At 35.6% G+C, this 24280-nt stretch overlaps 1 protein-coding gene and 1 non-coding gene across 5 annotated transcripts in view; both read right to left on the bottom strand.

Annotated features, from left to right (window-relative positions):
• The window catches only part of LRRIQ1 (leucine rich repeats and IQ motif containing 1), a 230321-nt gene that overhangs the window by 132890 nt on the left and 73151 nt on the right, over positions 1–24280 (bottom strand). For all 4 annotated transcript variants that reach the window (XM_060413990.1, XM_012174023.3, XM_012174032.4 and 1 more), the window contains 2 exons: positions 21645–21718; positions 15759–15852 (listed from right to left, as the gene is read on the bottom strand). In XM_060413990.1, the coding sequence (XP_060269973.1) occupies positions 15759–15852; positions 21645–21718 (168 nt within the window). The remainder of the gene's footprint in view (positions 1–15758; positions 15853–21644; positions 21719–24280) is intronic.
• LOC114114175 (U6 spliceosomal RNA) lies at positions 2527–2630 on the bottom strand. Its single transcript, XR_003589013.2, has one exon. It is a non-coding gene; the product is annotated as a U6 spliceosomal RNA (small nuclear RNA).

Here is a 24280-nt window from a genome sequence, read left to right as displayed (position 1 = left end):
ATTAATGGTTGCTTTAAGGGGTTAAAGCAAGCAAAGAAATGCTCAAAATTCTCCAAGCTAGGCTTTAACAGTACATGAACTTCCAGATGTTCAAGCTGGGTTTAGAAAAGGCAGAGGAACCAGAGATCAAATTGCCAGCATCCATTGGATCACAGAAAAAGCAACAGAATTCCAGAAAAACAGAATTCTGCTTCATCAACTATGCTAAAGCCGTTGACTAGATCAGAACAAATTGTGGAGCATTCTTAAAGAGATGGAAATACCAGACCACCTAACCTGCCTCCTGAGCAACCTGTATGCAGGTCAAGAAGCAACAGTGGACTGGTTGGGAAAGGAGTGCATCATGGCAATATATAGTCACCCTGCTTATTAAATTTAAATATAGAGTACATCATGCAAAATGCCAGGCTGGATGAAGCACAAGCTGGAATCAAGATTGCCAGGAGAAAAATCAGTAACCTCAGGTATCCCAATGATAACACGTTTATGGTAGAAAACAAAGAGGAACTAAGGAACCTCTAGATGAAGGTAGAAGAGTGAAATAACTGGCTTAAGACTCAGCATTCAAAAAATGAAGATCATGGCACCTGATCCCATCATTTCATGGCAAATGATGATCCCATCATTTCATGGCAAATAGATGGGGAAACAAGGGAAACAGTGACAGATTTTATTTTCTTGGGCTTTAAAATCACTGCAGATGGTGACTGCAGCCATGAAATTAAAAGATGCTTGCTTCTTGGAAGAAAAGCTAGACAGCATGTTAAAAAGCAGAGACATCACTTTGCCAACCAAGGTCCATCTAGTCAAACTATGGTTTTTCCAGTAGTCATGTATGGATGTGAGAGTTGGGCCATAAAGAGGGATGAATGCCAAAGAATTGATGTTTTTGAACTGTGGTGCTGGAGAAGACTCTTGAGAGTCCCTTGGACTGCAGGAGATCAAACCAGTATATTCTAAAGGAAATCAATCCTGAAGGACTTGGAATCAATTGGAATCAATTGGAAGGACTGATGCTGAAGCTGAAACTCCAATACTGTGGCCACCTCATGCAAAGAGACGACTCATTAGAAAAGACCTTGATGCTGGGAAAGATTGAAGACAGAAGGAGAAGGGGATGATAGAGGATGAGGTGGTTGGATGGCATCACTGGCTCAATGGACATGAGTTTGAGCAAGCTCCAGGGGATGGTGATGGACAGGGAAGCCTGGTGTGCTGCAGTCCAAAGAATTGGACACGACTGAGCAACTGAACAGCAACAACAAGGGGTTAAAGTAGAGAGAGGGATGAAAGGGCAAAGCGCAGAGAATTGTTAGGGTAGTAAAATGATTCTACATGTTACCCCATGGTGGATACATGTCATAGCACATTCAAAACCTACAGAATGTAAGACACCAAGAGTGAACTCTAATAGAAATCTATGGAGTTTGGGTGATAAACGTGTGTCACTGTAGGTTCATTGACTGTAAAAATGTACTGCTTTGGGACTTCCCTGGCAGTCCAGTGGTTAAGATTCCATGATTCCAATGCAGGTTTGATCTCTGGTCAGGGAACGAAGATTCTCCATGCCCTGCACCACGGCCAAAAAATAAAAGTATACTGCTTTGGTGTGGGATATTTGCAGTGAGGGAAACTGTACATGTGTGTGTGAACTTTCTCTACTTTCTGCTCAGCTTTGCTGTTAACCTAAAATTGCTCTAAAAATAAATTTTGGTATTTAAAAAATGAAACAAACAGTTCCTAAACACTAAATGAAGGATGGCAGGGTAAGAGTACTAAAATGCTAAGAGTTAAGACGGCAAAGCCCTAATAACTGTTTTTCCTTCTATCTAGGTTGTATAGTCAGGATTGATATAGCTATTTGTGCAAACACAGTTGTAAAATATAATTTTAATTATTTTTTAATGGAGGAAGTGGTCCATTAAGGCAAAAATGCATAAGGCTAACCAAAGTCATAATGCATCCTGTGTATAGTTTATGATCTTGGTACCCTTGGTATTAAATAAAAGTCATCATAAGAGAGGTACAAATACATCTTTTAAATGAAACAAAATAGAAGAATACCACAGTTTTCCATTTCCTGGGGACACAGTTGACTAGCTCCCTACACTCCTCCAACCACTCCAGAAATACTGCCTTATTCCCCCCTTACAGATAACAAATAAGAGAAAAAAAAATAGATTTAGATTTGGTTCTTCAGGGTAATTATCAAATGCTTTACAATGTTAAGAAGCAGATAAAAGCTTTGCTAATAATACAGAGTTTAAGCTGTTAAAGATTTGAGCCCATATATTTTGAGCTTTAAAAAAATTATTTATTTTTAATTGAAGGACAATTACAGTATTCTGTTAGTTTTTGCCATACATCAACATGGATCAGCCATAGCTATACATACGTCCTCTCCCTCTTGAGTCTCCCACTCATCTCCCAACCAATCCCACCCCTCTAGGTTGTCACAGAGTCCCAGTTTTGAGTTCCCTGAGTCCTACAGCAAATCCTCCCTGGCTATCTATTTTACGTATGTTACAAAATATAGATTGGCTCGTGAATTAATGTGTCATTCTTGCATAGGGGCCATGCTAATCTCTGTATCATTCCAATTTTAGTATATGTGCTGCTGAAGCTAGCACTATTTTGAACTTTTTTAGGTGGCTTGAAGTTAGAAATGCTTATCAATTCAAAAACTACCTATAATGCTTACCACAAAGGGTTAAATATCTGGGCTATATTGTGTTTCTGTTTAGAGTCGTATGAAGATATGATTCAAAAGCAGAACGTTACCTTAAGAAATAGCTATTCATCATAGGTGATAAGGTAAGCAGAGGCATTCACCTCAGAGGTACAATATTGATTAAATATAATAGGAAATCTTTAAGGCTTTCCTAGTGGCTCAGCGGGTAAAGCATCTGCCTGCAATGTGGGAGATCTGGCTTCGATCCTTGGGTTGGGAAGATCACATGAAGAAGGCAAAGGCTACCCACTCGAGTATTCTGGTCTGGGGAAACTCCAAGGGGGTCACAAAGAGTCGGACACAACTGAGTGACTTTCAATTTCACTTTTTCATCAAAGCAAGGAAATATTCAATCCTACCAAATAATTTATTACAGTACTAAGAAAGCAACATTGTATTCTTACTATTCATAAAAATACCTAGTCAAATTTCTTTAAGATATGACTGTGATGTCAAAATAACTTATTTAATTATAAAATGTCAAGTGTGAAAAAATGATTTTTGAGAGGTGATAATAGAGAGTATTGAAAGTTAAGACTATACAGGTATTCATAATGCTTTAATTATGCTCTATTTCTATTACTGGTAAATTTAAAAAATATTAAATCCCCTAAATAATAGAGGAGCAAACAAAAGGCTTTTAATAACTTGGTGAAAATAGTTCTTGAGAATAGCAACATTTCTAATTCTTTGGGTACCAAGCAAAGATCAATCTGATACCTTGATTTCCAGGATGAACCTGATTAGCTGATGAAATGAGCTATGCCAGTGACAGGCTCCAGTCTTTGAAATAGGTTCCCTGGAGGCACAAATGGTAAAGAACCCGCCTACCACTGCAGAAGACTTAAGAGACATGGCTTTGACCCCTGGGTCAGGAAGATCCTGTGAAGAAGGGAATGACTATCCTTGGACAGAGGAGCCTGGCAGGCTAAGGCCCCTGGGGTCTCAAAGAGTTGGACACGACTGAAGCAACTGCACACATATGCATACCTTGGAAGGGAAATTAATAAAGCATATTATCTTATTATTATAATTTGCATTCTTAGGGGTTAGGTAAAGCTAATTACCTTTTCCTTGAGGGTATAATCATTTCAGTAAGTGGTTGTATACACCAAACTTTTCACCAGGATGGTGGACCCATAGTGACAGTGCACTTGTGAGACACTCGTGAGCAGTCATCTCTCAGGTCTCAATACGGCTGAATAAGGAGTCAGTAAAAAGAAGGCAATGCTCCTGCTGCTCACGTGAGAGCCTCAGGGTCTAACACTTCTGTCTTTGCCTTAAAGTGAAGTGAAGTTGCTTAGTCGTGTCTGACTCTTTGCGACCCCATGGACTGTAGCCTACCAGGCTCTTCCACCCATGGGATTTTCCAGGCAAGAATACTGGAGTGAGTTGTCATTTCCTTCTCCATGGATTCTTCCCGACCCAGGGGTCGAACCCGGGTCTCCCACACTGTAGGCAGACGCTTTACTGTCTGAGCATCAGGGAAGTCTAAGTCTTCTCCTTAGTCACTCTCTCAATTCATTGAGATGAGAATTCAAGGCAGATTTTTATGTGGGTTTTCAACCCCCAGGGTAGTGTTTCTGAAAAGCTTGTCCTTGAACTACTTCTTCAGCCATGCTTGGGATGTTTTTTGCAATGAAGAGTCTTCAACTACACATAGACCTCTACTGACAGGTTCGGGGAAATATATATATATATATATTTTTTTTTTTTAATTCAGTCTTTCTTGTGCACTTTAAAGAATAAAATCACTACATTGGGAAGAAAATAGACTATAGTATGTTATGCTAAAATCAGAGATGGTCAAGTTTAAAGTAAAAAAAAAAACTGAAACTCAAATCATTTATAAATTATCTTAAATTAAAAAAAACAGCTTGCATTTTTCTTAAGGAAACTTATACTCTATATATCAATGATATCAGAAGGGTTTGCTAAAATAAGAGACACTGTGGTCTCTGGGCAGTAACATTCCAATGGTATATCATTGGTTAACATTACCATTAGCTTTATATAAGTGGTGTGGAGGTGTTTTTAGAAAACTATCCCTGTAATTCTAAAATTCAACAGTACATACCAAATACAGAAAGAAATAATTCATAAATATGTCTGAATATTTCTGAGCAATTATTTCTATTTAGAAATAATTGATGGTTGGAATGAAGAGCCATTTTAACCAAATAAATGAATACCATCCAAGAGGCAAAAAAAATTAGAATTTGTTTTATCTGATTAAGGATCAGATTAATATTTTACCACAAATATCTTATTTAATAAAATAAATGTTTATGTTCCAGACAACCAAAGTAATGAAAGATCCATTCAGAGATAACATAGGACGGCAGAGCTGTTTCTCGGTGGTGCAACTGTCGTCATGTGGAGGCTACTGAGATGTTAATTGATGCCAGATCAGCACGGGGAAAAGTGATAGCTTTATCATCAAATGCTATATTTTGGACATAATAATAGTTACTGATACAGACTCAGTAAGTATAATATTTTAGCTACACATAATAATTCTAGAGAATGTGGGGCAACAGATCTTGAATTTTTATGTTTGGAATATTTTGATGTTACACTCATCACCTTTACATAAAATAGTTCCCAGTTTTAGTTAGACTGTTTTGAACCTTTGGATGTACACATGTAGTTTGGTGGGATCTTAAAGAGTGTGACAGTGTCTTGAAATCTGTGAGTTACAAAATAAATATCCAGATTGGAGCTAATGTTTTATTTGAACAATTTTTTTTCTTGAATCTTTTTTTAAGGAACAGTAGTCAGATTTGTATAAATTAGTAGTGCATGGATTGGCTTTAAATTCAAATGCAGCCTTATAAAGACTCTGTGATAAATATATTAGAAAGTGCTGTAACAAGTTGATTCATGTTTGAAATGAAGTATAAGGACACTGTGAGATCTCAGCCTTAGTTTTTCCAGCTGGGCTCCTCCTAGTCAAGGAATCAATATTTCATTTAGTGAAAACTTCCTGGTGAATATTCTGTCACTTAAGAAGCTCTATTAATCATTCATGAATGAAACACATTCCCAAAGGAAATTCCAAACTGAGTCTGTGGATTAAGTTTTAAAAAGAGATTTTTTTTAGTACATCAGTTTTGTTCGTGTTATCACTGGCTGGACATGAAAGTAAGAAGCCAATTGGGAAAATCTATAACTAATCCCTTTGTTGGTATCAAGGGGTTATGTAAAGTTCAGTGGAGCACACTAGTAACAGTTTGAGTTGATCCTTTCATTAACAAATCCATATCTTATAGATCACTAGATTTTAGACTATGTAGATAAGTGAATCTCTTCTTAAAATTATGAGAGCTGTATTAGGGCAACTGGATCTATATGAAATTTGACAGGTAAAATTTGCAAATTGGTTATTGTTCTAGTTCAGAAAGACTAATTTAAACATAGACAATATAACAGCTAAATAATTGTACATATAAATACTAATCTATTTTCTCTCAGTATTATTTCTAATTAAATAATTTCTTTAAAACTATAAAGTATATATACTAACTGCAGTAAAATGCAAATATTATCTTTATATATGTCTTACAATAGGTTATATCAGTAGGTTTTACAACAAGCATATTTTATTCAATTAAATAAGTGTTGATGTTTTCTACAAATAAAATAACAAAAAATAAATAAACGATTATTCAGGACATAGGTTTGCTTTTAGCTGCTACAACTTACAACATGGCAGCTGTTCAGATGGTAACAGTTACCAGATGAACTCCAGAATTCATGCCCTATTTGCCCAACACCTAATAGTAAAACCATTATCCCCTTGCTCTGAATAATGTACACAACTGCCATTTTGATTTGTCATTGTATGCCAATTCTATAACTTATTCTCTATAGTTACTTGGGAAAATAAAAATATCTCTCTAGAAACAACCCATTAGACATCTTTATAATAAATAATATCACCTGTCAAACAGTCCTTCAGACATAACTGCACTCTTTATATGGGTTTCAAGAAGTGAGGACCTGAACTTGGGGATTAGTGCTCTAAATCGCAATGAAAGAGAAGCAGTCCTAGACTGCAAGTTAGTGCACCTGTATGGGGACCTTGACTGCTTCTATTCCAGAAGATGAAGTCCTTCACCAAGCTGGCGAAAGGTCTAGAAACACAGCCAGGTGGCCTTTGCACGTCTGCACATACATTCCTTAAATACTTGTAATTTCTGATCACCGTCTGATTTGATGTTAACTAACAGTTGACATTTCCTATAATAACTTGTCCTAAGATCAGTTTCTCAGGAAACTTAGAGAATTTCCCAAATACTATGGTCCCCAAGGAGTCTGAGGACTCCAATTTTAGAACTTCAGATATTGATAATTACTGAAAATCAAGAATAATATAAATTGTCAATCGAGAAAATGACACTGTCAATCATGAAAGTAAAACTGAGTAAGTTCAATAGAAAAATTAGTGGCTGAAACATGTATTTTTTACACACTTACACATTATAATGTAATTAAATTTAGTAATATATACCTTCAACAAATAATTTGGGTGTCATCCAAGGACTCTATAAGGATCTGTACAATACCTGGGGCCACTTCTACTACTTAATTTTAGCCATTTTTAATGCTAGCATTTTCATTTAATTTGGCTACTTCTCCTTAATTTTTTTGTCAGTTTTCTGCTGAAAACAAGCTTCCCCAAACACTGTTTTCATTTTCACATAACTGTTGAAAATTTCTCTATAACTCCTTAAAAATAAAGCCTCGCATTATCAAATGTGTTTCTGTTAGGCATGGCTATAAAGTGCTACCATGTGGTAACATATATATTTACTCCTCATAGAGACTTCTGTACTCTGAAACTCACGTTCCTCCCTATGTTTCCCCGGTTTCTTTGCAGTTAGTTTGGCCATGTGATTAGTTACAGGCCATACAATATGAGAGAAGTGATATGTGCCACTTTTGAGGGCAGAGTGGTTAAATGTCAGTTGCTTTTCTGGTGGTCATTTTCCCCCATCACAATCTACTACCTATAAAAATGAAGTTATGTTCAAGCGTTGTGACTCAGAGTCACAAAACGGAAGCAGGCTGAGTTTCTGAATCTGCTTAGAAGAGACAGGCCAACCTCACATCAGACATAATGCAAACAAACACAAAATTTCTGTTTATGAAACCACACAGATTTCTAAGTTTGCTGCTGTATGGTATAACCTATATTACCCTAATGAATCTATCTTAAGAGATAGGTACTATTATTATACCCATTTTACAAATGAAGGAAGAGACATAGCAAAATGAAGCAACTTGAGCAAGGCAAACAGCTAGGAAGTGGTAGAGCCAGATACGCACGTGAGCAGTTTACTCACAAGGCTTGAAAAATACATGTTTCAAGTGTATGTTTTCAGGATAAAAGAGACTTTTTATCCTAGACATGAAATTTACTATCTGGCCACAACATAACACATGAAAAAGCAGAACACAGTGTTTAAATTCCAGGCTTCAGAACTCAAATAACACCCCTGACACTTACTTCCTAACTGAGCAAATCACAAGGTATCTAAGCTTCAGTAAATACTCTGTAAAATGAGAACGATAATTACAGAACCCAACTCAGTTGCTGTGAAGTGAAGGAACTTGTACAGTACTTAGCCCACTTTGACACACTGTAAGCCTAAGTACTTGGTTTCTTCCTTCTTTCCAGTGGTATTTCTCACTATCCTCACTTTACCTGAACACACTGGTCTTCTACAGAGCTTAACTTCATCTTTCACATTTCCTCCTCTTTTGAATATTTCCTCTATCAGAAGTGCTTTTTACTTTCATTTTGATCCTTTAATCAAATTAACTATACTTATTATTTTGATGCAGGGAAACTGCTGCACTCAATATGCCAGCAAATCTGGAAAACTCAGCTCTCAGCAGTGCCACAGGACTGGAAAAGGTCATTTGTCATTCCAATCCCAAAGAAAGGCAATGCAAAAGAATGTTCAAACTACTGCACAATGGCACTCATCTCACAGGCTAGCAAAGTAATGTTCAAAATTCTCCAAGCCAGGCTTCAACAGTACATGAACTGTGAACTTGCAGATGTTCAAGCTGGATTTATAAAAAGCAGAGGAACCACAGATCAAATTGCCAACACTCGCTGGATCATCAAAAAAGCAAGAGAGTTCCAGAAAAACATCTATTTTTGCTTTTTTTGACTATGTCATAGCCTTTGACTGTGTGGATCACAATAAACTGTGGAAAATTCTTCAAGAGATGGGAATACCAGACCACCTGATCTGTCTCCTAAGAAATCTGTATGCAGGTCAAGAAGCAACAGTTAGAATGGGACATGGAAAAACAGACTGGTTCCAAATTGGGAAAGGAGTACGTCAAGGCTGTATATTGTCACCCTGCTTATTTAACTTCTATGCAGAGTACATCATGAGAAACGCTGGGCTGGAAGAAGCACAAGCTGAAATCAAGACTGCCAGGAGAAATATCAATAACCTCAGATATGCAGATGACACTATCCTTTTGGAAGAAAGTGAAGAGGAGCTAAAAAGCCTCTTGATGAAAGCGAAAGAGGAGAGTGAAAAAGTTGGCTTAAAGCTCAACATTCAGAAAACGAAGATCATGGCATCTGGTCCCATCACTTCAAGGGAAATAGATGGGGAAACAGTGAGAAACTATTTTGGGGGGGGGGCTCCAAAATCACTGCAGATGGTGACTGCAGCCATGAAATTAAAAGACACTTGCTCCTTGGAAGGAAAGTTATGACCATTCTAGACAACATATTAAAAAGCAGAGGCATTACTTTACCATCAAAGGTCCATCTAGTCAAAGCTATGGTTTTTCCAGTAGTCATGTATGGTACAGATGTGAGAATTGGACTATAAAGAAAGCTGAGTGCCGAAAGAATTGATGCTTTTGAACTGTAGTGTTGGAGAAGACTCTTGAGAATCCCTTGGACTGAAAGGAATTCCAACCATTCAACTCTAAAGTAAATCAGTCCTGAATATTCATTGGAAGGACTGATGCTGAAGCTGAAACTCCAATACTCTGACCACCTGATGTGAAGAACCGACTCATTGGAGAAGCCCCTGATGCTGGGAAAGATTGAAGGCAGGAGGAGAAGGGGACAACGGAGGATGAGATGGTTGGATGGCATTACCAACGCGATGATTTTATGTAGGGTCTGGGAGTTGGTGATGGACAGGGAAGCCTGGCGTGTTGCAGTCCATGGGGTCACAAAGAGTCGGATATGACTGAGCGACTGAACTGAACTGACTGTGATGCATGCTGGATCTTAGTTCCCCAATCAGAGACTCAATCCATACACCCTGCAGTGGAATCTCGGAGTCTTAACCACAGGACTGCCAGGCAACTCTCTGATTTTCAATATTACCAAACTATTGGAGGATTAACTCAAAGTTTGCCTCTTAGGTGCAGGCAGTTTTGCCTGGTCTAAATTACAATATTTCCAAATTTCTAAAGCATATCTGCTGTCTACAATAATCATATGACACTTGTACTTTATTAGGTACTAAAACTTGAGTTAAGAGTAGATTTTGGAGCTAGACTGCATAGCTTTGAATCCTGGGTCTTTGACTTGCTAGCTGTGTCAAATTGGGTAGATGACTTAGCCCTTTCTGCTTATATAAAGTGGGGAAATTAGGTAGCTATTTCATTATCATATTGTGAGGATTAATTGAAAACAGTGCTGGGCACAAAGTAAATGCTGTGTCAGTATGTGTTATCATTAGCTTTCATGGTTATCATTTTTTGCATACATTTTCTATCTCTAACAAGATTATAAAAATGGACTTGAAATCATGGCTTACACTGAATTTCCCTTATAATGTCCAACATGTTAGGACACTGACTACATGTAGTAGGCATACACTAAATACTTGGTGATTGAATAAGCACCCATATACAGTCTGGTTGGCCTAGCAATAGTAAATAATAGATTTTTGTGTGCTCGCCACATTCCAGGGATTATTATCAACGGAATGTATGTATTATCCCATTCAAATCTAGTGGCTATGCCAAAGGATAGGTACAATTATTATCCTCCTTTTACCAGTGAAGATTCACAGACATAGAAAAGCTGTTACTTTCCCAGGATCACAAAGCATGGGGCAGGAAGATGTCCTTATTTAAAAACACAATGATTTCCAAACTTCAGTCCACCCTGAATCACCCTAAAGGCTTGAAAAGATTACTGGGAATCATGTGCTACTTTCTGGTTTGGTGGATCCGGGTAGAGTGTAAGATTTTGCATATCTAACAGGCTCCTAGGTGATGGTGAAGCGGCATACAGCGTTAAGAACCACTGCACTGCTTTATACTCTTTCCTCCGTGCTACACAACTTAAATCGCACTTGAAAACAGATGCTTCTAAGCCAGAGGTTGACAGGTTCTATTCTAAAACATGTGGAACATACCAGCTTTGCCTAACAAACAGGGTAATATTAGAAATCTATGTGGAAACTCAGTTTTAAAGCAAAAAGAAAGAAAAATAGATTTTCTAGCAAAAAGATAATAACTCTTCTGTGATAAACAAGTCATCCATAAGCAACAAATCACACAGGTGTTTGACTTGGTGTAAAAAGCTGCTATTTTCTTCACCAAAGGTCAATGGACAAATTTAAGCACCCAATACATCTAGAAAGAGAAGGTCATAGGTCTGCAGTGATCTTAGACAAGGGTGACAACAGGGACACTCCCTAGACTCTTATCTTGTTCTACAGGTGGCTTAAGTCAGGTACAGGGATTGTAAACATAATCAGATCCTTGGTTATTTGGTAAGATATCTTATATTCCTCTGAAATACTTAGAAAAACAAGGACCTTTCTGGCTATGGCCATATATCACAGGGAAACCAAATCAGGGCGAAAAGTCAACTGCCTCCACCCTAGGATAGATGTACACCACCCTTTTTTCAGTTATTCATTTCTCCGTCTTTATTTTGTTCATAAATGTATTTCACTATCTGATCAAACTGATATGACTTGCTAACTTGATTCAAAATTAGGATTTTTTTTCCCTACACTTAACATGTGGCCAAATCCACCTTGCTAAACTAGGCTACAAGCCCCGTCCACTTTGGCTTGTACTGCCTTGATATACCCATGTCCTGATATGATACAAATGTCAAATTTATAATTATTCATGTTAAATCATTTAACAAATGCATGCTGCTGGACTTAAAAAGAGATAGGAGTTCAGGCTATAAACATCATCAGTACTAGAAAATTCCAAATTACATATGCAAAGTTTCTCAGTATACTAGGATGTAATTCACCTAGAACTGTAAATGAGTCTGGAGGATATGTGACAGAAAAATCACTTGGAGCCAAGGGAAATAACAAGTGGGAAGCAAATGGCAGCAAATACTATAGGAACCCACAGGAGGATAGGAATAATTCTCATCAGCCAAAGTCGAAAGGATACATAGAAGAGACATTAGGCAGAATATTAAGAAAGCTGGAGGCATAGTAGTTGGGCTAAATTGGCACTAGTCTAAATAAAGATTTCTTTGAGATTTCCCTAACAGAACTTAAAAGGAAGTTTTGAAATCATCTCACTAATTCCAAGAAACATATTAAATAGATGGTGCATGTCAGAAGCAAAATATCAACATATATTATATAAAGGAAAAAATGAAAATTAAGGAATCAACAAGCAGAAAAATTCAAACGTCCAGAATATAACCAAAATTGTCTGGGCATGCAAGAAGTAGGAAAATTAGAATCAGAAAAAAGAATTAATAAAAATAGACCTCAAAATGAGGGAGATGATGAAATTAACATACAAAGATGTCAAAACAGCTATTATAAATATTATCCATATGTTCAAGATGATTCAGGAATATATGAACATGATTAAGAGAGAAACTGTAAACGTTGAAAAAAATAAACTTGTAGAAATGAAATCTACATCTAATCTGAACTGAAAAACAGTTTAGATGGGATTAACTGCAGAGCAGTTACATAATAAGAAAACATCAGGGGATTTGAAGCCACAGCGATAACTAGTAAGACTGAAATATAGGCAGAAAACAAAAACAATAAATATAAGAACAAAGCAATAGTGACTAAAAGGATACATCAAGTGGTCTAATACTGGTGAAGTTGGAGTTCTCGTAGGAGAAGATAGAAGGAAGCAGAAAAAAATACTTGAAAATAACGGCCAAAATTTTTCACAATCTTATGGAAACTATGAATCTACTATATCCAAGAGGTTCAATAAATTCTAAGCAGAACTGCAACATGGATGGACTAAAAATTATCATATTAAGTGAGGTATGTCAGACAAAGACAAATATCATGTTATATCACTTATATGTGGAATCAAAAAAGTGATACAAATGAACTTATTTACAATACAGAAATAGACTCACAGACTTAGAAGACAAACTTATGGTTACCAAAGAATAAAGGCAGGCAAGAGGGATACTCTGGGAGCTGGCTTCCCTGGTGGCTCAGTGGTAAAGAATCTGCCCACCAGTGCAGGAGACGGAAGAGACACAGGTTTGATCCCTGGGTCGGGAAGATCCCCTGGAGAAGGAAATGGCAACCCACTCCAGTATTCTTGCCTGGGAAATCCCATGGACAGAGGGGCCTGGCAGGCTGTAGTTCATGGGGTTGCAAAACAGTCAGACATGACTTAGTGACTGAATAACAACAACAAAATTAACAGATATATATACTACTATATATAAAATCAACAATAAGGACCTACTGTATAACATAGGGAACTATATTTAATATCTTATAATAACCCATAATAGAAAAATTCTGAAAAGAATACACACACACAAATAATTGAATCATGTTGCTGTGCATCTGAAACTAACACATAGTAAAACAATTCTACAGCATTAGAAAAACACTAAGCAAAAAAACAAGGAAAAAATCCTAAGGAGAGTAAATCTGTCTAAAACCACATCAAAGCATGTTATAATCAAATTGTTGAAAACCACTGATAAAATCTTAAAAGTACCCAGAGACAGAGGAATGAAGACAAGAATGTCCACAGACTTCTCCTTAGAAACAGTGAAAGCCATAAGACAGTGGAGACACATTTTTTTTTAATAAAAAGATAACAATATTTTATTTTGGGCATTCACTCAGTATTTCACAGATCCTCAACAAGTTTTGAGGTAGGTTAATATTAGTATTTATTTTACAAACTAAAACCCAGGCAGAGGTTGCATCACTTGTTGCAAACCATAACAGGAGTCCTACCATAACCAAGAATAACATGGGTTTTCAGATTAATCTGATGTGTGTGAATTTAACAGTGATAGCTTGCAAATAGTCATTAAAAACAAAACAAAACCAAAACCCCATTAGATATTACAGAAATTCTACTTTGGGTATTTTGTGATTCTTAAATCAGTCCTACAATGATTATACATGCTTTTGAATAACCTACTTACTCTCATTACAAATCTATTTATGTACAACTAATCCTTGTAATTGACGAAGGAAATGTCAGCCCACTCTAGTACTCTTGCCTGGAAAATCCTATGGACAGAGGAGCCTGGCAGGCTACAGTCCATGAGGTCGCAAGAGTGGGACATGACTTAGAGAGTAAATCATCACCAATCCTTATAGTAACAAATTAGCACATTATTGATTTTGTTGTTTTCTGCTTTTGGGGTGGGTGGAGCAGGAAGATAATTGGCAAGCTTTCCTCAGAGTGCTAGGCAGCCTTTAGGAACAGGTGCTATGCTCAACACACTATCTCTGGTGATTTGGAGTCAAAGGAAAGCAGGTATCTAAGGAAGCCAAGATCCAGAAAAGATGCCTGGATCCAAAGGAGGTGGAGGCCCTGCACAAGTCAAAAAGAAGAAAAAAGCACTATCATTCAGGCTACTGATACTCAGCATCATGCTGCTGCTGCTAAGTCACTTCAGTTGTGTCCGACTCTGTGTGACCCCATAGACGGCAGCCCACCAGGCTCCTCCGTCCCTGGGATTCTCCAGGCAAGAACACTGGAGTGGGTTGCCATTTCCTTCTCCAATGCATGAAAGTGAAAAGTGAAAGGGAAGTTGCTCAGTCGTGTCTGACTCTTAGCGACCCCATGGACTGCAGCCCACTAGGCTCCTCCATCCATGGGATTTTCCAGGCAAGAGTACTGGAGGGGGGTGCCACTGCCTTCTCCACAGCATCATGCTACAGCATCACAATTTATGGGAAGAGCTCTTAAAAGACCAGTAAATTAGAGAGAGACATTTTAAAAGTATTGGAAGAAGGTTATGAAATACTTGAAGAGGGGACTAACCACTAAGAGGAATAAGGTAATTTTTCAAGATGATAAAAAATGATTGTGATGATTTCTATACAATATTCATATTCATAAATAAAACTGATAAATTTTATTATATGTAAATTAATTCAAAAAACCTGATTACAAAAAAGATGTTGGCTATCTTGGGGAAAATGATGCTAGCATAATTTAAGAATTTCAGATTAGAGAACTTTTTAAAAAAGAAAATTCATTCAAAAATTACAAATATTACAAAAATTACAAATACAAATATTTTTTCATTTACATCTAGGTACTTACTGTAGTATTCCAAACAGAGGCCAGAATTCATACATGCTTATAATACATACTTTAACAGACAGCAACTTTCTCTTTTCAGAAATTAAATAAAATCAAATCATTACCAGAAAGGAAATAATTTGAAATGGCAAGCTATGGGATGTAGATGACTCAAAAAGTAATTCCCCAAAGATGTATTTTCTATAAACAGAAACCTAAGTCAACATCATACTAAAATTGTCATATAATCAGTGGTTTGGATCAGAATTATCATTTCAAATTTGCATTAGTTCTTACATGTACAAAAAATTTGTTTTAGGCAGAAGGTATTTTTTAAACTACTTTTATAAAATTATTCTATTCAGAATAAATTTTGAATTATTCTTTATTCACTTTTCCCAAGGAATCATTAATAATATACACAGAACAATTTTCATCAAATTGTGTTCTCTGCAATTATAATCAAGTACATACATAGGGTGCAACGATATTTATTTACCTCCAGTTTATTTCTTGAAGAAGTGGGTTTCCAGTGAGAGACAATTCATGGAGAGAAAAGCATGCATCAAACCACTTTATGGCACTTGTAAGATCTATAGAAAATAAACAATAAAAATTATTATGAGGCATTACAGATGAAAAATAGTTATACATAAATGACCACTTTATGTTTGACTGTTAAAAGCACAAAAATTATTTATTCTACAGAATGTTTTTAAAAGACCATATTAAGAACAGACTCTGCTATCATAATACATTATTTCTACCATTTAGCAGCTGTGTGAATTTATGCAAATCATACAATTGCTTGGAAATTCATATATCTATCTCATAGGGTGAGAATTAAGCGAGCATGTACACAGCTTAGAGCAAGCTTTGCCAGATCATTAACACAACATAAAAAAAGTAAAATCAAAAGTAATTGGAGAGTGGTAAAAACTGAACATTTGCCTAAACGGAATTACATTTATACTTTCAAAAGTAAAAACAGTAGGTCAATCCAGCAATCCAGGGTACATTAAGAGAAATTTATACTGGAATTGCTCTCCCACAGAAAACAATCATAAAACTGGACAATAAACACGAAGCACCTGTTTTTAAGTCTGACTTGGAAGAAAACAGCAAACACACATGGTGAGCTGACAATCACAATTTTTTTTTTTTTTTTGGCCTAAAAGTATTTAACCACTTTAGAGCAAGAAAGTGGAAATCAAGCAAAAAGGCTGTTTTGCTGAGTGATAAGGCCAAGTTTAGACATGAGGCTGGAATTTATGGTGAAAAGTACTGAGAAGAAGCTGAGTGTGTATATGTTGGTAGGAAGAGAATTGGGGGAAAAGTATATGTAAGGGTTTACCACAGCTACTTGGACGAGTGCTAGACAGGGCAACATTCTGAAACACCTAGCAAAGTTAACCTGCTATTAGGCTAAGAGCTGAGTGATGACAATATAGTTCATGCAGCAGGGAAAGACACTGGAATTTCAGCCCAGTCAGATAAGACTTAACTGAATACAGCATCTCAGAGATTCAGCTAAAATCCAGAAAGACCATGTATTAGGAGTGAAGACAATGCCCAGGGGTAGAGGAATGCATTGAGAGTTGAAAATTAAAATGATTTGCTGTAGGAGAGAATGAAATTAAGGTTGACAGAAACACAATTATCCATCAATACCTTAACTGCCTTCTAGAATTACATTTACTATGCTTTAAAAGAAAGATAACAATAGTTGGACGCAGCAAACTGTAGTATGAACAATGCTCAGCATACAGTTACAAAGTATTGGACATTAAAAAGAAATAGGAAAATATGATCTAGCATTAAGAGAAAATCAGTTAAAAGGTAGATCAAGGTGGACCAAATGGAAATCAATTTTTTGACAAAGACACCAAAGTCAATCAATGATGAAAAGTTTGTTCAACAAATGTTTCTGGAAAAACTAAATGTTGTTTAGTTGTTCAACAATAACAACACCTCGTCTTTGACTCCACACCATTTGTAAAAATTAATTTGAGGTAGGTCATAGACCTAAAAGTAAAAACTTAAGGTACAAGACCTTTATAAGAAAGTTAAAAAGCATAGAAAATTATCTCATTCTGGATGTAGAAAAAGATTACAAAGGACACAGAGAGCAAAAATTATTAAAAATAAAAAAACCCGAAATTTAAATTTCTGCTTATCTAAAGATACACTTCACAAAATTAATAGGTAAAAGAAAGACTGGGACAGAAGACCCACAAAACATATGTCTGGCAAAGAATTTCATCCAGAATACATAAAGAATTTATTCAAACCAATAACAGCAAATAGCCAAATTTTTAAAATGGTAAGATACTTGAAAAGACACAAAAAATATACAGAAATCATCAAAAAATGTATGCAAAGATGCTCAATATCATTATCCATCAGGGAAGTGCAAACTAAAACAATAATGAGAAAACACAATGATATAGCAGAACCCTGTAGAATGCAGTGATTGGAACTCTAGTGTGGGCAAGTGAAATGTACAACTATTTGGTAAAACAGTTTTACTAGTTTCTTGTAAAGTTAAACATGCACTAACGGGCTTCCCTGGTGGTTCAGATGGTAAAGAAACTGTCTGCAATGCAGCAGACCCAGGTTCAAGTCTTGGGTTGGGAAGATTCCCTGGAGAAGGGAATGGCAACCCACTCCAAGACTCTTGCCTGGAAAATTCCACGGATGCAGGAGCCTGATGGGCTAGAGTCCACAGGGTCGAAAAGAGTCAGACACGACTGAGCGACTTCACTTCACTTCTACTATTCTTGCCTGGAGAATTCCATGGACAGAGGAGCCTGGAGGGCTACAGTCCATGGGGCCACAAAGAGCTGGACATGACTGAGTGACTAATACTTTTCACTTTGACTTTCATGCAGCTATTCTATTACCCAGTAATTACATCCTTAAACATATATCCAAGAAAACTGAAAACTTATGTTACAGAAGTATTTGTACATGAATTTCCATAGGAACTTTATAATCAGAGTGCCCCAAACAGATGGTCAATACTGAAATCAGATTGATCATATTCCTTGCAGCTAAAGATAGAGAAGCTCTATATCAGCAAAAACAAGACCAGGAACTGACATGGCTCAGATCATGAACTCCTTATTGCAAGCTTAAGACTTAAGAAAGTAGGGAAAACTACTAGACCATTCAGGTATGACCTAAATCAAATCTCTTACTACTATACAATAGATTCAAGGGATTAGATATGATCGAGTGCCTGCAGAACTTTGGACAGAAGTTCGTGACATTGCACAGGAGTCAGTGATCAAAACCATCCCCAAGAAAAAGAAAAGCAAAAAGGCAAAATGGTATACTGAGGAGGCCTTACACATAGGTAAGAAAAGAAGAGAAGCTAAAGATAAAGGAGCAAAGAAAAGATATATCCATCTGAACACAGAGTTCCAAAGAATAGCAAGGACAGATAAGAAAGCCTTTCTCAGTGATCAAGCAAAGAAACAGAGCAAAACAATAGAATGGAAAAGACTAGAGATCTCTTCAAGAAAATTAGAGATAACAAGGGAACATTTCAAGCAAAGATGGGCACAATAAACGAAAGAAATGGTATGGACCTAACAGAAGCAGAAGAGATTAAGAAGTGGCAAAAATACACTGGAGAACTATACAAAAAAAAGTCTTAATGACTGAGATAACCAGATGGTGTGTGATCATCCACCTAGAGCCAGACATCCTGGAGTGTGAAGTCAAGTGGACCTTAGGAAGCATCACCATGAACAAAGCTAGTGGAGGTGATGGAATTCCAGCTGAGCTATTTCAAATCCTAAAAGATGATGATGTGAAAGCGCTGCATTCAATATGCCAGCAAATTTGGAATACCCAGCAGTGGCCACAGGACTGGAAAAAGGTCAGTTTTCATTCCAATCCCAAAGAAAAGAAATGCTCAAACTACTTCACAGTTGCACTCATCTCACACACTCAAAATTCTTCAAGTTAGGCTTCAATAGTACATGAACCAAAAACTTCCAGATGTTTAAGCTGGATCTAGAAAAGGCAGAGGAACCAGAGATCAAATTGCCAACACCCACTGAATCATCAAAAAAGCAAGAGAGTTCCAGAAAACATCTACTTCCACTTCACTGACTATGTCAAAGCCTTCGACTGTGTGGATCACAACAAACTCTGGAAAATTATTAAAGGGATAGGAATACCAGACCACCTTATCTGCCTCCTGAGGAACCCGTATGCAGGTCAAGAAGCAACAGTTAGAACTGGACGTGATGTACTCCTTTCCCAGAAAGGAGTACATCAAGGCTGTATATTTTCACCCTGCTTATTTTACTTTCATGTAGAGCACATTATGCAAAATACAGGGCTGGATGAAGCACAAGCTGGAATCAAGATTACTGGAAGAAATATCAATAACCTCAGATATGCAGATGATACCACCTATAGAAAGCAAAGAGGAACTAAAGAGCCTCTTGATGAAAGTGAAAGAGGAGAGTGAAAAGGCTGGCTTAAAACTCAACATTCAAAAAAACGAAAATCATGGCATCCAGTCCCATCACTTCATGGCAAACAGATGGGAAAACAGTGACAGACTTTATTTTCTTGGGTTCTAAAATCACTGCAGATGGTGACTGCAGCCATGAAATTAAAAGACACTTGCTCCTTGGAAGAAAAACTATGACCAACCTAGACAGCATATTAAAAAGCAGAGACATTACTTTGCCATCAAAGGTCCGTCCAGTCAAAGGTATGGTTTTTCCAGTAGTCAAGTATGGATGTGAGAGTTGGACTATAAAGAAAGCTGAGTGACAAAGAATTGATGCTTTTGAACTGTGGTGTTGGAGAGGACTCTTGAGAGTCCCTTGGACTGCAGAGAGATCCAACCGGTCCATCCTAACAGAAATCAGTCCTGAGTATTCATTGGAAGGACTAATGCTGAAGTTGAATTTACAGTACTTTGTAACTGATGCGAAGATGTGACTCTTTAGAAAAGCCCCAGTGCTGGGAAAGCGTGAAGGTAGGAGGAAAAGTGGCAACAGAAGATGAGATGGTTGGAAGGCATCACTGACCGGATGTTCATGAGTTTGAGCAAACCTCGGGAGTTGGTGATGGACAGGGAAGTCTGGAGTGCTGCAGTCCATGGGGTTGCAGAGTTGAACACCACTAAGCAACTGAACTGAACTGACCCCAAACAGCAAACAAAATATTAATCAACAGGAAAATGGACAAACTGTGATGTATTCATGCAATGGACCACACATCAGAAAAAACAAACAAAGAAAAAAAAATATTGCTGATATAAACAACTGAACAACTGATGTGGTGGAATATCCCAAGAATGCCAACCAAAATCTAGAGTCAACAAAGAACATACTACTTGATTCCATTAATATAAGGATGTAGGAAAGTCAGATTTAACCTATGGTGACAAATTTAAAACTGTGATTATCTCTTCAAGGGGACTGACTAAAATTGGGGATCGGAAGTTTGAGGGTGAGAGATTGTTTAACCAAATTAATACATCATTCTTGAATAAACTTTTTGATGGATGTCTCCTCTGTAATGGTTAGGTGTCAACAAGTTAGACAAATGTGTTTACTTATCTTCATTAGACTAATTTTTTTCCATAGGTATAGGATATATGAATTTTAAATAAGAATATAATTCTCACATTTTCCAAGGTTTACCAGAAAGATATGGACGTAATATGAGTTTAAAAGTATAAAGAAAATTTTAATTAAATTATTTCACCACACATTCAAAGGAGTTTAGAATATCTGGTACCATAACAAGCCATTCTGGCATTTTGACTATTTTAAGTTAAAAGCACTTAAAAAAAGGAGCAAATTTAAGAGCCCTCTAATCTTCCTTTTTTTTCTTAAAAGCAAGAAATTAAATTCCCATGTGAAAGATATTTTCCTATAACAGAAGCAAAGAGACATTCTTATCTTAAGGATGGGAAGCTAAAGCCAAGAGATACGTACGCAAACAAGCTTGTTAAACTAGCCTTTATTTCCTAGTCACTTTTCAATCCAATTAACTACCTTATTGCCCAAGCTCCTCGGCTTCCTCTTAACTTTCACGATTTACTACTCTTTGTCCAACTCACTATGTAAGTTCAACCTTAACTGCTTCTTGGGGTCTTAATTTTATTGTGAGAACTCTCACGTACATGTAAAAAAAAAATTAAAACTTGTGTTTTTTTTTCTTCTATTTATCTGACTTACATCAGTTTAATTCTCAGGCCCAGTTTGAAAAAAGAGAAAATTTTCCTCCTCTACACAATTTTGTATAGGTATGTTATATACATCTACCCAGAACATTTCCTTACCATACTTAGAATAGAAACCCAAAAGCATATTATTTGAGAAACAACTATGTATTTTTATAAACTTACCAGAAAGACAATTGTTGCTGACATCCAGTTTTTCCAAAGAAACAAAATGAAAAAGTGGTACGATTTTTGTCAGGCTGAAAACCAAAATGGAATTTAGAGAAAATTTAAATTGGAGTGTTCTTAATATTACTGATGTAATTATACAATAATATATTTATTTAATATAGTAACATAATGTTATAAATTATAACTCTGGATGAAATACATAACAGTTGCATTTTCACAATAAAATACAATAATGTAACATTAACTAAAAGTACTTTTAAAAAATACAGTAGTTATAAGATGCTAAATATTTATTCTATATTTATAATAATATATACAAATATATAAATATTTATATTTATTTCTAAAGAGAAATGATCATGGAATTGCTAATATCAATAATAAATATCAGGAAGCTTAATGTGTGTTTGGTATTAAAATAAGGATAAACGGGCTTTCTATTGTTTTGTCTTTGTATATGGCTAAATTTATGAAGAATTTGTAATTTCTTTGTATTTTTTCTGGCTCAAACATATAACAAACCATTCAGAGTCAAAAACATTAGATTATTTATTTTTACTTATTAACAATATAACTTTAATTAGAGTTAATAACTTTGTTTTTAATTTTTAAAAGTTTCATTTATTAGATTCAAAGTATTATAAATCCTGTAAGTATAGAAGTTACACTGGGGTTGTTTTTAAATTGGAAATATGCATTTAAGGAACACAATAATAGAAAATGTTTTCTATTGATAAAATACTTAAATTTATCAAACATATACTAATATTTAAAATTCATACTTATTAATATAAGAATGTTCAAATTCTAATAACAGTAAATTTTCTCTGGCTTTTAAAAGTTTCTATCATTATTTAAGATACAACTGTCATTAATACCTCACATTCAAACAAGGAACATAAGTGATATTGAAAATATTCACAGTATTAGTAACAAAAATCTATGAAGGGAAAATTAATTTTAGTTTGATTTGCATTTCAAACTAAGACAAGATTATACTTTCTTTGTTATACAGCATCACATTACCCTAGCTACTTGGCATTAAAAATTGTTAGTTCATCTAAATCTTTAGAAAAGATGAAAATTTCTTTGTATAAAATATATTTTCATCACAAATAAAAAAGTCTTCTGAATTAATACCCTCTATAAATGCTGAAGATTCATGCATGTTCAGAATAAGCTTTTACTAAAGGAGTACTTCTGGTACAAAACAGAAAAAAAGTATGTATTAACTTCTACTTTTACTTTCTTGGTGTTTATAATGTCCCTCCAGTTGTCCTGGCAGAGGTTTTTACATCTTTATTCCTACCAACATCTTGCCATGGCAAAAACAACAACAACAACAGCAAAAAAAAAAAAAAAAAGTACTATTATTCTAAGATCAGAAGTTTACAGGATAATATTGTGACTGGAAGCCTCATGTCACAAAGCCAACCCTTGTGCTAAGCTTAACTCCTCTTGTATTATCCTGTTCTACATTAGAAGAGAAACAGAAGATGGTACTGATGCGAAAATAGACAAAGTAAGGAGACTGGAAGATCTCTCTGATTATAGTCAATCCTAAGTACAATATTAGTATTTATACTACCTGAGCAACACTAATTCCAGGGGAAAATATCCAAGGTAAAAAAAATAAAAAGTGATCAAATATTGGTCATTACATTTGTATATATGGTTCATTATCTACATATACATTCCTTAATAGCAAACTTTACTGAAACATCACATGTATTCTAAAAAAGAAAGAAATGTAAAACTTTTTCAATACATAATCAATGGATTTGAGTCCTCATTTTATGACACTTCCTACTCAAGGCATTCTAGATCATTATTACAAGTAGGAAATTTAAGTTCTTCAAGTGAAAATACAATACTAATAAATGCATTTATTAAAATAAAATTCTTACTTTTTTTTTACCTTTAGTATATTTCTAATACTAAATCTTTGCCCTTATGCTAAAAGGATTTTGAAAGATTAATAGATACTGAGTTTTTCTCTTTTGTCAGAATATCTCATGTTTTTAACCAATAAGTTATATGTGGCAACATTTGGTAACATATAGGTTATAAGAGACATCAACTAAAAATAACCAATAAAGTTTTAAAATTGAAAATAAAATTTTCTTTGCAAAAATAAAGTATTTCTTCAGGTAAAGAAATATTTGTTTAACTACATATTTTTCATGATATCAGAATTTTATCTTTTCAGAGAACCATGCTTTTAGCATCATATTCTTTTTTTTTTTTTTTTTTTGGAAATTTTAGTCAAGAAAACTGGCTATTCATTCACCTTTATGACTATTCATTAGGATGGCAGAAACCTAATAGTAGAATCATTTTTTTTAACCTCTATAACTTTCCTTTTACTGACATTCTGTGTATATTTTTTTCCAAGAAAATTCAAACCAGAAAGACAAAGGACATTAGTGAAAACCTAATACCATTTGACCTTGTCACATTAGCCCTGGGCATAAAAAAGATATAAATTTCAAAGACGACAAAAAGCAAAAGATTTGTACAATGAGCAGCCAATGGGTAATAGTTTCCCCTTTCTGCTCCTACTTAGAGTCTCACTGGAAGAGGAAAGACTTATGAAGCTGGAGAGTCTTCCAGTTAGAACTCCGCTGAGA

The sequence above is a fragment of the Ovis aries genome, chromosome 3 (genome assembly GCF_016772045.2).
Source record: "Ovis aries strain OAR_USU_Benz2616 breed Rambouillet chromosome 3, ARS-UI_Ramb_v3.0, whole genome shotgun sequence".
In the NCBI taxonomy this organism is placed as follows: domain Eukaryota; kingdom Metazoa; phylum Chordata; class Mammalia; order Artiodactyla; family Bovidae; genus Ovis; species Ovis aries.
The sequence above is the reverse complement of the archived record's forward strand: the minus strand, read 5'-3'. Positions and strand labels throughout refer to the sequence as shown.